Source organism: Phalacrocorax carbo, chromosome 23 (assembly GCF_963921805.1).
Source record: "Phalacrocorax carbo chromosome 23, bPhaCar2.1, whole genome shotgun sequence".
Lineage (NCBI taxonomy): Eukaryota > Metazoa > Chordata > Aves > Suliformes > Phalacrocoracidae > Phalacrocorax > Phalacrocorax carbo.
In genome coordinates, this window is record NC_087535.1 from 2,051,424 (window position 1) to 2,064,423 (window position 13,000).

At 70.9% G+C, this 13,000-nt stretch overlaps 3 protein-coding genes across 4 annotated transcripts in view; 2 read left to right on the forward strand and 1 right to left on the reverse strand.

Annotated features, from left to right (window-relative positions):
- Window positions 1–5,179, forward strand: part of CELSR2 (cadherin EGF LAG seven-pass G-type receptor 2) — a 38,958-nt gene extending 33,779 nt beyond the window's left edge. Inside the window, 8 exon segments of the mRNA XM_064472325.1 lie at window positions 202–328; window positions 1,188–1,310; window positions 1,386–1,516; window positions 2,502–2,590; window positions 2,690–2,839; window positions 3,235–3,441; window positions 3,551–3,788; window positions 4,870–5,179. Coding sequence (XP_064328395.1) covers window positions 202–328; window positions 1,188–1,310; window positions 1,386–1,516; window positions 2,502–2,590; window positions 2,690–2,839; window positions 3,235–3,441; window positions 3,551–3,788; window positions 4,870–4,891 — 1,087 coding nt within the window. The 3' untranslated portion in view covers window positions 4,892–5,179.
- Window positions 5,164–10,049, reverse strand: PSRC1 (proline and serine rich coiled-coil 1). 2 transcript variants are annotated; one of them, XM_064472327.1, is made up of 7 exons: window positions 9,966–10,049; window positions 8,526–8,567; window positions 8,371–8,428; window positions 6,805–7,130; window positions 6,425–6,581; window positions 5,864–6,019; window positions 5,164–5,758 (listed from the first exon to the last, which is right to left on the reverse strand). In XM_064472327.1, exons 2-7 carry the CDS (start codon window positions 8,539–8,541, stop codon window positions 5,629–5,631), a joined length of 843 nt encoding a protein of 280 aa, XP_064328397.1. In that variant the 5' UTR covers window positions 8,542–8,567; window positions 9,966–10,049; the 3' UTR covers window positions 5,164–5,628. The 2 variants fall into 2 exon arrangements, with proteins under 2 accessions (XP_064328397.1, XP_064328398.1); XM_064472328.1 differs by having other exon boundaries at window positions 8,526–8,563; window positions 9,966–10,027.
- A 110-nt stretch (window positions 10,050–10,159) lies between these two features.
- On the forward strand, window positions 10,160–12,307 carry PPIL1 (peptidylprolyl isomerase like 1). The gene is made up of 4 exons (XM_064472330.1): window positions 10,160–10,269; window positions 10,967–11,121; window positions 11,205–11,273; window positions 11,982–12,307. The coding sequence occupies exons 1-4, from the start codon at window positions 10,214–10,216 to the stop codon at window positions 12,200–12,202; spliced, it is 501 nt and encodes a 166-aa protein (XP_064328400.1). The 5' UTR covers window positions 10,160–10,213; the 3' UTR covers window positions 12,203–12,307.
- The last annotated feature ends 693 nt before the right edge of the window (window positions 12,308–13,000 follow it).

A 13,000-nucleotide genomic window follows, 5' to 3' on the forward strand; every position in this document is an offset into this window, starting at 1 on the left:
GAGCAGGAGCAGGAGCAGGGGCAGGGGTAGGGGCAGGGGCAGGAGCAGGGATGGGGCAGGAGCAGCGGCAGGGGCAGGGGCAGGAGCAGGGGCAGGGGCAGGGGCGCGGGCAGGGGCAGGGGCAGGGGCAGCGGCAGGGGCGCGGGCAGGGGCAGGGGCAGGGGCAGGGGCGCGGGCAGGGGCTGACGGCGGTGCCCCCAGCTCCGGGCTGCAGACGGCCGTAGTGGTGCTGGCGCTGCCCAGCCTGGCCTGGCTCCTGGCCCTGCTCTCCGTCAACAGCGACGCGCTCCTCTTCCACTACCTCTTCGCCATCTCCAACTGCCTCCAGGTGGGCGGGGCCCCCCCACAGCCCCCAGACCCCACTGCCCCCACACCCCTCCCACCCCTCATCCCCTACACAGGTTTTGCCCCCCGCACACCCCCTCGCCTCCCCATACCTCCTGAGCCTCCCTAAACCTCCTGCCCCCTATACGTCCCTGCGACCCCTGCTCCCTATATGTCCCCATGCCCCCTATAGCTCCTCATGCCCCTATACCTCCCCATGCCCCCTATACATCTCAATACCCCTATACCTATATGGATGCCCCATGCCCCCACACCCCCCACAGCTCCTTTACCCCACCCGCTCTGTGCCCACTCCACCCCTATAGTACCCTACGGCTCCCTATAGCTCCCTGAACCCCAACACCTCCACCCCCCACACCCGTGTCACCCTATACCTCCCCACACCCTGGACTGTCTCCATACCCCCACATCTCCCCTGTCCCTGTGCCCCCCCGCCCCGAGCTGCGCAGCTGGGGCCCCCCACAGGGGCATGGGGTGGGGAGGGGGATAGGACAGAGGCACCCCAGGAATGAGCCCCTCTCCTGGTGGGTGCCCAGTGGGTTCCAGGGGTCCCTCACCTATTTTGAGGGGACACCCAGTGGGCACAGCGGGTCGCTCACCCAACTAAGGGTGCCAATGGGGGGCACCCAGTGGGCAGGATGGTCCCTCACCCAATTAGGGGTGCCAATGGGGGGCACTCCGCAGGCGGGGGGGTCCCTTGCCATATCCAGGGTGCCAATGGGGGCACCCAGGGGGTATGGGGGGACCCTCGACCTGTCTGGGGTGTTGGTGGGGTCCCCCAGAGTGTGCAGACAGGGGCTGGCTGGCCCCCCCATACCCGCCTGCCCCACTCTCCACCTCAGGGCCCCCTCATCTTCCTCTTCTGCGTGGTGCTGAGCAAGGAGGTGCGGAGGAGCCTGCGGCTGAGCTGCACCCGCAGGCGCAGCCCCGACCCCGCGCTGGCCACCAAATCCACCCTGACCCCCGTGAGTGCCGGGGGGTTTGGGGGCGCTCGGGGCACCCCCCCCACCGTGGCTGTGACACCCCCGTCCCCGTGGCAGGCCTATGGCTGCGACAGCACCTACGTGGCGGGGCGGCTGTACCCGGCACCCACGGGCGGCTCCACCGGCTCCCTGCACAGCACCGCGCGCTCCGGCAAGAGCCACCACAGCTACATCCCCTTCGTGCGGCGGTACCGCGCAGGGCGGGGGCGGCTGGGGTGGCGGGCGATGGGTTGGGGTGGTGGGCGATGGGTTGGGGTGGTGGGCGATGGGTTGGGGTGGTGAGGTGATGGGTGGTGGGGTGGTGAGGTGATGGGTTGGGGTGGTGGGCGACGGGTGGTGGGGTGGTGAGGTGATGGGTTGGGGTGGTGGGCGACGGGTGGTGGGGTGGTGAGGTGATGGGTTGGGGTGGTGGGCGACGGGTGGTGGGGTGGTGAGGTGATGGGTTGGGGTGGTGGGCGACGGGTGGTGGGGTGGTGAGGTGATGGTTTGGGGTAGCGAGGTGATGGGTTGGGGTGGTGGGGCGATGGGTGGTGGGGTGGTGAGGTGATGGGTTGGGGTGGTGGGCGATGGGTGGTGGGGTGGTGAGGTGATGGTTTGGGGTAGCGAGGTGATGGGTTGGGGTGGTGGGGCGATGGGTTGGGGTGATGGGTGGTGGGGTGGCAGGGTGATGGGTGGCGGGGCGATGGGTTGGGGTGGCGGGGTGATGGGAGGTGGGGTGGTGAGGTGATGGGTTGGGGTGGTGGGGTGATGGGTGGTGGGGTGGCAGGGCGATGGGTGGTGGGGTGCTGAGTGGTGGGATGGTGGGGTGGGTGGCAGGGTGGTGCCCACCTACTGGTCGGGTGGTGGGTTGGTGGGGTGACACAGCAGTGCAGTGGCAGGGTGGTGGGGTGGCAGGATGATGGATTGGGCTGTCAGGGTGCTGGGTGGTGGGGTGGCGGGGTGATGGGTGGTGGGGTGGCGGGGTGATGGGTGGTGGGGTGACATGGCAGCGCAGTGACAGGGTGGCCTTACAGTGGGGTGGGAGGGCGCTGTGTTGGTGCGTGGCAGTGGCGGGGCAGCGGGGCGGTGGGGTGGGTGGCAGTGGGGGGCAGGTGGGGTGGGGGGGCAGGGCGGCGGGACAGCAGGTGGGCGATGTGGCGGGGTGCCGGGGTGCAGGTGTCCCCTCTCTGGCAGCGAGGACTCGGGGCTGGCGGGCAGCCCGGGGCAGCGGGCGCTGGCCGAGCCCGGGGGGCTCTTCCTCGACACCCAGGACCGACCTGAGGGTATGGCCACCGCGCATGCAACGAGTATGCCCGGCCTCAGCCCGGGTGGGGGGGGGGTGTCCCCGGGCACCCCCTGAGCGGTGTCCCCCGCCCCCGCAGAGCATGACACAGACTCGGACAGTGACCTGTCTCTGGAGGATGACCGGAGCGGCTCCTATGGCTCCACGCACTCCTCCGAGAGCGAGGACGAGGGTCCCCCCGCCAGCTGGGACCCCCTGCCTGGGCCCCCCCTGCCCCCCCCTGCCCCCGGTAATGCCAGCTGGGGGGGACACCCCCTGGGGATGGGGGATGGGGTGTTGCTGGGGGACACCCAGTGGGCTTGCGGGGGGAGGCCTTGTCCTCTCTGAGCCGTGGGGGAAGCACCCACTGGGTTTGGGAGGGGTCCCTCGCCCTGTTGCTATGTGGACGGGGGGCACCCAGTGTGCAGGGGGCGGGGGGGAGTCCCTCAGCCTGGCTGGGGGCACCCCGTGGGTACAGGGGATCCCTTGCCGTGGCTGGGGGTGTCGATGTGGGGCATCCAGATGTGGCGGGGGGGGGGTCCCTCACCCAGTCTGTGTTGCTGATGGGGAGCACCCAATGGAGATGGGTGGGGTGTCCCTTGCCCTGCTTGTCCCAGCAGCCCCCCCCACCCCGCCCACCCGCAGGTGACAGCTTGGTGGCCCCGGGACGGCCGTACTGGCCGGGGGAGTTCGTGACGACGGCCAGCGAGAGCGAGGGGCACGGGGGCAGTGAGACCCTGCGGGTGGAGCCGGCAGGGGGCGAGGGGTCCCCCCGGGGCGAACCCCCCCGCCACAACGGCGAGGCGCTCCCCAGGGACACCCCGCTGCTGCCCCTGCCCCACCCTCACAAAGGTACGGGGTGCCCCGCACCCAAATGGGTGCTGTGGGGTGGGTACCCTCAAGGCTGGGACCCCCCCCCACCCCCAAAACCTGGGTGATGCCCCCCCCCCCCATCCCACAGGCATACTGAAGAAGAAGTGCCTGCCACCCATCAGCGAGCGGGGCAGCACCCAGCGCCTGGGGCCCCCCCCGCCGCCCCCCGCGGGCACCGCCGCCTCCTCGGGCAGCGAGGGCAGCCGGGTGGGGGGCACTGCGGCCCCCCGCCCCCGCCAGACCCTGCAGGAGCAGCTCAGCGGCGTCACCCCCATCGCCATGAGCATCAAGGCCGGCACCGTGGACGAGGACTCCTCCGGCTCTGAGTGAGTGCCCGAGGGATGGGTGCCGGGGCACCCACTGGGTGCAAGGGTTCCCACTGGGTGAAAGGATGACTGTTGGATGTAGGGGTCATCGCTGGGCGGCCGTCGGGTGCCAGGGTTCCCACTGGGTGCAACACTGCTTCTTGGGTGCCCACTGGGTGCCAGGGTTCCTGTTGGGCACTCATTGGGTGTAAGGGTGGTCATTGGGTGTCCGCTAGCTGCCAGGGTTCCCACTGGGTGCCCATCAGGTGCCAGGGTCCCCATTGGGTGCAAGGGTGCCCATTGGACACCTGTCGGGTGCAAAGGTGTCTGTTGGGTTCCCAATAGGTGCCAGAGTTCTCTTTGGGCACCCATTGGGTGCAACACTGCTTCTTGGGTGCCCACAAGGTGCCACGGTTCCTGTTGGGCACTCATTGGGTGTAAGGGTGGTCGTTGGGTGCCCATCAGGTGTGAGGATGGCTGTTGGGTGCTGTTTGGGTGCCCATCATGTGCAAAGGTGCCCACTGGATTTGACGATGTCCATTGGGTGCCGTCGGGTGTGAAGTGGGTATGAGGGTGCCCACTGGGTTCCAGGGTGCCCATTGGCTCTACCTACCTATTGGGTGCCCATTGCCTGTCCTTTGGGTGCCCATGGGGTGTAAGGGTGCACACTGGGTGTGAGGGCTCCCATTGGGTGCCCATCAATTCTAAGGGTGCCCATTGACTGTCCGTTGGGTGCTTATGGGGCGCTGGGGTGCCCGGGAGGGCCAGGGTGGAACCATGGTGGGCACCGGGGGGGGGGGCTCCCTGCCCACGGGCACTAACCCTCCCTCTTCTCTCCTCTCCGCCCCCCCTTCGCCCAGATTTCTGTTTTTTAATTTTCTCCATTAACCCGTGGGGGCCGGGGGGCTCCTGCCCCCCCCCCACCCCCCTCCATCTCCCCACCACCCCCGCCTGGGCGAGCTCCGGGTGCTGCGGGCGCGGAGGGCACCCTGGCACCCGCCTCACCCCCGATCATGCATCTGTCTGTCTTGTTTTTTATCCCCCACCCCACCCCCTTCGTGCGCACCCCCTGCCCGTCTGTCTGTGTGTCCCCCCACCCCAGGAGCGACGAGACGTCCATCTAACGGGGACTCGGCGGGCACCCCCCGCCCGTGCCACCGCGCCAGGGACGGGGGGGGGGGGGCGGCAACACCGGCTTGGGGGTGGCACAGGGATGGGGGTGGCACCAGGAGGGGGCACAGAACCGCAGACACCCCCCCCCCCCGCCCCATTGCACTTTGGATCCTGGCAGGGATTTGCCCCCCACCCCATTGGCATCAGGGTGGGGGGGTGTGTGTGTGTGGTATTGGGTGCCCCCCACCCTGCCCCCCCCCCAGCATCATCCACAGCCCCCATGCCCGGTGGAGGGTTTTATTTAAAAAATACATGAAAAATACAAAAAAAAGGATATATGAACTCCCCCCCTCCCTGCCATGGTGCCAACCCCCCCCAGGTGGGGGGCGGGGGGGCACAGGGCAGGGGGGGGATTAGTTGAGGGGTGCAGGGATGTCTGGGCCCCCCCCCCAATACTTTGCCTGCCCCAGGGGTGAGTCTCAGGTGGTGGCACCCAGCGGTGGGTGGCACCCGGTGGAAGCTGTTGGGGGGGGTGAGGGACCCCTGGGTGCTGGGGGGGCGGGGGGGGGTTTCCTACTGCTGACGTAACCTTTTGTAATTAAAGCAAAATCCAACCTGCGCCTCTGCCTCACCCCGGGGGGGCCCCGATTCTGCACCCCCCCCCCGCCTCAGTTTCCCCAATCCCCCCTTTGTCACCCACACACCCAGATGGGGGGTGGGTCCGGGCACCCCAAGCTCCTCTGGGTGATTAGGTGGGGGGCGTCACCTTGGGGTGCTGCTCGCCGCCGTCTTCCGGGGGGGGCGGAGGCGGCTGGGGGGGGGTCCCGGTTTGCACCCCGAGCCAGCAGCCGGGGGGGCTGCCCGCACCGCCCCCGCGCCTGCAGAGGGGAGAGCAGCCATGGGGTGGGGGAAACTGAGGCACGGGGGGGAGGGGGGGGGCGACCCCATGCCCCACCCCCGCCCCCAGCAGCACCCATCCTTACCTCTGGGTGACCCCCCCGCCGGGGTCCGGCCAGGCGCCCTGGGGATGGCGCTGGGGGCGGGGGGGCGGCTGGAGGGGGCGGCGGTGGCGGCCCTGGCGCGGGGCTGACGGGTGGGGGGGGGGCAGGGGGCTGCTCCCCCCCTCGCCCTCGGCTGGCCTGGGGGGAGAGGGGGGATCGTGGGGGCACGGCGGGGGCACCCCGACGTCCCCCACCCCGCGGTGTGGCTTGGGGGCGGCTTTGGCACCCACTTGGTCCCCCTTCTCCTGCCCCATGGCGTGGCTCCCCCCTGGTGTGGGTGCCCCATGACATGGGTGCCCCATAGCATGAGGTGGGCGCCCCGGTGGGGTGGGTGCCCTGTGGAGCAGGTACCCCGTGGTGTGGGTGTTCTGTGGGGTGGGTACCCCATAGCATGGGGTGGGTGCCCTGTGGCGGGGGTGCCCCATAGTGTGGGTGCCCCATAGCGTGGGTGCCCCGTTGGGTGGGTGCCCCGTTGGGTGGGTGCCCCCTGCCCGAGGCACTGCCCGTGCCCCGGTTGTCCCCGTCCCTCCGCAGAGCCGGTACCTGCTGTCCCCACCCGGGGGGGCTCTGACTTGCCCCGGCTCGCAGCCCCCTGCCCCTGGGGAGGGCAAGGCCGGGGGGGGGCCACCCGGCTGGGGGGGGTCACCCTGGCTCCGGGGGATCCTTTGGGTGCCGCGGTGGGGTGGCAGCTGGGCAACACCTGGAAGCAGAGGTGGGGGGAGGAGGGGGACAGGGACACCGCTCGGTGGGTGCCCCCGTCCAGCCACGGGGGGGCCACAGTGCCCCTCTTGGGGACATGACGGTGGCACTCAGAGCCCCCCACCCTACGAGGGGTTTGGCGGGGGGGTGCTTTAGCCCTAGTGGGGGGCGTGGGGCCATACTGGGAGCACTGGGACACCCCCTCCCCAAAAGGTGTCACCTACCTTGCGGGTGCCGGGGCTGTTGGAGGCAGCGGGGACGCCGCGGGGCTTGGTGGGGGTCCGGCTGGCAGCGGGGGGGGGGGGTCCCACGCGGCTCCACCGTGGGCAGCAGCGCCCGCACGGGGCTGTCCCGCACCACGAAGGTCTCGCGGCGGGGGCTGCGCGGGGGGCCGGCGGGCGCGGGGGGGGGCAGGTGGCACTGCTCCAGCTGGGCCGCCAGCCGCGTGGCCTCCCGCACCACCTCCTCCAGCCGGGCGCCGCGCAGGGGGCTCCAGCGCCCGCCGCCCCCCGCCCCCTCCTCCTCCTCCTCCTCCTCTTCCTCCTCCCGGCTGCGGGGGGGGGGGGAAGGCCAGCGTTAGTCCCTGTCCCGGCTCCCTGAGCGCCCCCCCCCCCCCGCCAGTGTCACCCACCACCATGGCCAGGAGGTGGCATGTCCTCCCCCACGCCACCCAGAATGCCAGCCGTGGGATGGCACGTCCCCCGTGTCCCCCGTAACGCCAGCCGTGGGGTGGCACAGCTCCTGGGACACTCAGGGTCCCGGCCGTGGGGTGGCACGGTCCCCATGTCCCCCACGTCCCCATCCAGGGGGTGACACGTCCCCCATGTCCCCCCATCCCTATCCAGGGGGTGACACGTCCCCCATGTCCCCCCGTCCCCATCCAGGGGGTGACACGTCCCCCATGTCCCCCCGTCCCCATCCAGGGGGTGACACGTCCCCCATGTCCCCCCATCCCTATCCAGGGGGTGACACGTCCCCCATGTCCCCCCGTCCCCATCCAGGGGGTGACACGTCCCCCATGTCCCCATGCAAGGGGTGACACATCCCCCATGTCCCCCCATGTCCCCATCCAGGGGGTGACACGTCCCCCATGTCCCCATGCAAGGGGTGACACATCCCCCATGTCCCCCCATGTCCCCATCCAGGGGGTGACACGTCCCCCATGTCCCCCCGTCCCCATCCAGGGGGTGACACGTCCCCCATGTCCCCATCCAAGGGGTGACACGTCCCCCATGTCCCCCCATGTCCCCATCCAAGGGGTGACACATCCCCCATGTCCCCCCATGTCCCCATCCAGGGGGTGACACATCCCCCATGTCCCCCCATGTCCCCATCCAGGGGGTGACACGTCCCCCATGTCCCCCCATCCCCATCCAGGGGTTGACACGTCCCCCATGTCCCCCCGTCCCCATCCAGGGGGTGACACGTCCCCCATGTCCCCATCCAAGGGGTGACACATCCCCCATGTCCCCCCATGTCCCCATCCAAGGGGTGACACATCCCCCATGTCCCCCCATGTCCCCATCCAGGGGGTGACACATCCCCCATGTCCCCCCATGTCCCCATCCAGGGGGTGACACGTCCCCCATGTCCCCATCCAAGGGGTGACACATCCCCCATGTCCCCCCATGTCCCCATCCAGGGGGTGACACGTCCCCCATGTCCCCCCGTCCCCATCCAGGGGGTGACACGTCTTCACTGTCCCCCAAAACCTTGGCCACGGGGTGACAAGTCCCCCACGGCGCCAGGATGCTGTTTGGGGAGGGGGGTCCCGTGTCCCCCGCCCTCACCTGTCAGAAGGGGACAGGAACCCGAAGTCGAAGCTCTCCTCGGTGACGAAGCGGACGTCTGAGGGGGACACGGGGGGTGAGCCCCGGCCCCCAGCACCCGGGGAGGGGGACATGGGGACACGGGTGGGGGACACGCGGCGCTGGCGCCGCCCTACCTCGCTCCTCGGCCATCGCCTCGGCGCCGGCACAGGGGCTGCCTGGCGGCGAGCGGGGTGGGGGTGACCCACGGACCCCCCTCCGTGTCCCCGACCCCCGACCCCGGCCCCCCGTGGGGCGCGCGGGTGACAGCGGCCGGCGCGCGGGCACGGCACCCGCGGGGGCCGGGGACAATCGGAGCTTTGTGCCACCGGGGACGGCACCGGTGGCGCGGGGGGCCGGGGGGGGGCTGGGCCGGGGCACCCCCGCGCCCCCCGCTCGCGAACCCCCCCGCCATGCGCCCCGATCCCGGGGGTGTCCCCACTCCTGCACCAGGGGGGCTCGGCCCCACACCAAACCTTTGGGGACCCCACACTGGGGGGGGGGGGGGGTCCCAGCCCCGCCCCCTGAACCCCGGGGGACCCCCAGACCCACACCCTGTTCCTGGGGGGGGACCCCAGCCCCAAACCGAGGGGTTCCAGCCCCCTACCACGATCCCGGGGGTTCCCAGCCCAAACCAGGGGAGTCTCAGCCCTGCCCCGCGAACCCCGGGGGACCCCAGTCCTGCACCCTGATCTCAGGAGGGGACCCCAGCCCCACACTCCGATCCCTGGGGGACCCCAGACCCACACCCCGATCCCAAGGGGGACCCAAGACCCACACTGAGGGGTCCCAGCCCCGCACCCTATCCCTGGAGGACCCCCGACCCACACCCCGATCCCAAGGGGGACCCAAGACCCACACCGAGGGGTCCCAGCCCCACACTCCGATCCCTGGGGGACCCCAGACCCACACCCCGATCCCAAGGGGGACCCAAGACCCACACCGAGGGGTCCCAGCCCCGCACCCTATCCCTGGAGGACCCCAGTCCCACATTAAGAGGGTCCCAGCCCCCAGGGGGAGGGGTCCCAGCCCCGCACCCCAATTTTTTGGGGACCGCAAGCCCACACCCTGATCCTGGGCGGGGGGGGGGGACCCAGCCCCACAACGAGGGGTCCCAGCCCCACACTAAGAGGGTCCCAGCCCCACATCCCGATCTCAGGGGGTCCCAGCCCCGTACCGACGGACCCCAGCCCCACACTCCGACCCCGGGGGGTCCCAGCCCCGCACCGGAGGGCTCCAGCTCCGCACCCCGATCCCGGCGGGTCCCAGCCCCGCACCCACGAACCTCAGCCCCACACCCCGGTCCCGGCTGGTCCCAGCCCCGCACCGACGGACCCCAGGCCCACACCGGGGGCTCCCAGCCCCGCACCCACGAACCCCAGCCCCGCAGCGGGGGATCCCAGCCCTGCACCCCGATCCCTGGGGGACCCCAGCCCCACACCGAGGGGTCCCAGCCCCACACCAGGGGGTCCCAGCCTCGCACCCCGATCCCGGGGGGTCCCAGCCCCACACCCGCCCCCCAGCCCCACAGCGAGGACCCCCCCAGCCCCGCCCCCCAGGGACCCCCCCCCGCTCACCGCCGCCCGCCCCCGGATCCCGCTCGCCGCGCGCGCCGCGGGGGGCGGGGATGGGGGCGCGTCCTGGGCGGGACGGGGCGGGGCCGCGTTCGAATTCCCCCTCCCCTGCGTCACAATAGCGGCGCGCCCGCCCGCCGCCCGGATTGGCTCCCCTCTCCTCCCCCGTTCCGCTCCCCCGCGCTCTCCCATTGGCGGCCGCCGGGAGGGGGCGTGGCCCAGGAAGCCCGCGCCGCCGGCAGTCCCGCAGCATGGCCGCCGTCCCGCCTGACTCCTGGCAGCCGCCCACCGTCTCCATGGAGACCACGTAAGGGGCGGGGCCGCTCCCCCCGGTACCGGTACCGGCAGCGGGCGGCCCTTCCCACCCCCGGCCCGCTCCGTGCCCCTCCGCCGGTACCGGGAGCTCCCCCGGCCCTCCCCGCCCCCCGCTACCGGCAGCCCCGGTGTGTCCCCGTCAGGCCCCGGCCCCCCCGGTACTGGACAGTCCCCATCGACCCCCCGGTACCGAACAGCCGCCATTATCCCCCAATACCAGCCAGTCCCGGTTGTTCCCCGGTGTTGGTTAGTCCGCAGTCCCCCGGTCCCCCCCCGGTACCGGGCGGCCCCTGGTGTCCATTAGCCCCCATCGTCCCCCGGTATCGGCCAGCCCCCCACATACCGGACAGCGCCCCCCAGTCCCAACCAGCCCCCCCAGTACCGGACAGCGCCCCCCGTACCGGCCAGCCCCCCCTCCCCGGTACTGGACAGCCCCCCCCCCATACAGGACAGCCCCTCCCCGGTCCCAACCAGCCCCCCCAGTACCGGACAGCGCCCCCCAGTACCGGCCAGCCCCTCCCATACCGGCCAGCCCCCGCCCCCCATCCCAACCAGCCCCCCCCCGTACCCCAGCGCCCCCCACCAGCCCCGTGTACGCTCTGGGCTGGTCTGAGCCCCCCGGGAGGGGCGGGGGGGGGCACCCTGGGTGACCCTGCTCGGTGCCGGTGCCGGTGCCGGTGTGGCGGCAGGATGGGCCCGCTGGTGCTGGAGCTGTACTGGAAACACGCCCCCCGCACCTGCAAGAACTTCGCCGAGCTCTGCCGCCGCGGCTACTACAACGGCACCAAGTTCCACCGCATCATCAAGGACTTCATGGTGCAGGGGGGGGACCCCACCGGCACCGGTGAGACACCCCCTGCCACCGTCCCCGCCTCCGCGTCCCCCCCCGCCCACGGGGCCCGCTGACCTCCCTCGCCCCCTCCCCAGGCCGCGGCGGCGCCTCCATCTACGGCAAACAGTTTGAGGATGAGCTGCACCCCGAGCTGAAGTTCACCGGTGAGCCAAGACCCTCGTCACCGCGGGGTCGCGCACCCGGCCAGGGGGTGGTGTGTCCCCCGGCACCTGGGCCGTGGGGTGGTGTGGCCCCCGCGTCCCCCAGGATCATGTCCCCCCAGGCATGTCCCCCACGTCCCCGGCCGTGGGTGGCGTGTCCGCCATGATGCTAGAACCTTGCCCATGGGGTGGCATGTCCCCCAGGACCCTGGTCATGGGTGGTGTGTCCCCCAGGACCCCCAAAATCCTATCCATGGGATGACATGTCTCCCATGACGCCAGGACCTTGCCCATGGGACCACGTGTCTCCCATGTCCCCCAAGACCACATCCATGGGGTGACGTGCCCCCCATGACACCAGGAACCTGCCCATGGGTTGGCATGTCCCCCACATCCTCCAGGAGCCTGGCCACAGGGTGGCGTGTCCCCCATGTCCCCTAAGACCCCATCCATGGGCTGACATGTCCCCCAGGACCCCAGCCATGGGGTAACATGTCCCCCAAGACCCCGTCCATGGGCTGACGTGTCCCCCAAGACCCTGTCCATGGGGTGGCTTGTCCCCCATGATACCAGGACCTTGGCTATGGGGTGACATGACCCCTATATTCCCCCAAAGCCCACCCACAGAGTGGCATATCTCCCATGATACCAGACCAAAACCCCACAAAAGCAGAACATTAATGCCGTCTGTCCATCCATCATCCCCCGCAGGCGCCGGCATCCTGGCCATGGCCAACGCGGGGCCGGACACCAACGGGAGCCAGTTCTTCCTGACGCTGGGCCCGGCGCAGTGGCTGGACGGGAAGCACAGCATCTTCGGGAGGGTCTGCCAGGGCATGGGGGTGCTGGGCCGGCTGGCCATGGTGGAGACCAACGCCCAGGATCGGCCCCTCGACGACGTCAAGGTCATCAAGGCGTTCCCTTCGGGGTAGGGGAGCTGCGGGGTGGGGATCTTGGGGTCCCCCCCCGCCGCAATTTGTAGCACTCGGTTGTAATAAAAGAAGTGGGAAGCGGTGGCGACACCCCCCCTCCCTTCACCATGGTGGGGTGTTTTTAGGGGGGCTGTGGGTGGTGGGGGGCGACACCCCCCCCGTCATGGTGGGGGACCAGGGGGCTTGTGTGCCCCCCAGGCAGCAGCAGGACATGGCAGGGGTCCCATGTGCCCACCCCTCAGCCCTGGGGACAAGGAGCTGTCACCAGTCCCAGTTGCTGGGGGGGGCAGAGTGGGGGGGACACAAGAGACCCCAGTTTACCCCCTCCCTCCCTGCCCCACCTCTGGGGAGGGTGAAGGGTGCTGCCAGCCCCCACCATGTTTGTGTCCCCCCGCCAAAGTGCCCTGGGACCCCTGGGGATGTCCCCCATCATGGGCCCACTGCGTCACTGGGCTTCAGGTGGGGGGGGGGGGGGGGGGTGGTGCTTCCCCCCCCCAAACCTGGGCTGGGGTCCCCCACGCAGTGCTGGGGACCCCCGGACCAGCACGCGGTGTCCCCATGCACAGGGGGTCCCAGTGCCAGCACACACTGTCGTCCCCCCCAGCACCCAGCACTTGGTGTGTCCCCCCAGATGGTTTTCGGGGCCCCAGAGCTGCCCTGGGGCCCTTTGCTGGTTCTGTAGGACCTACAATAACACCTGGGCTGCAGTAGGCCTGGGGGCTCCCAGGCTGACTCCCAGTCTGCCCAGTGCCCCCAGTACAGCCCCATTTGGAGGGGTACACTGGGGCCAGTGCCCCC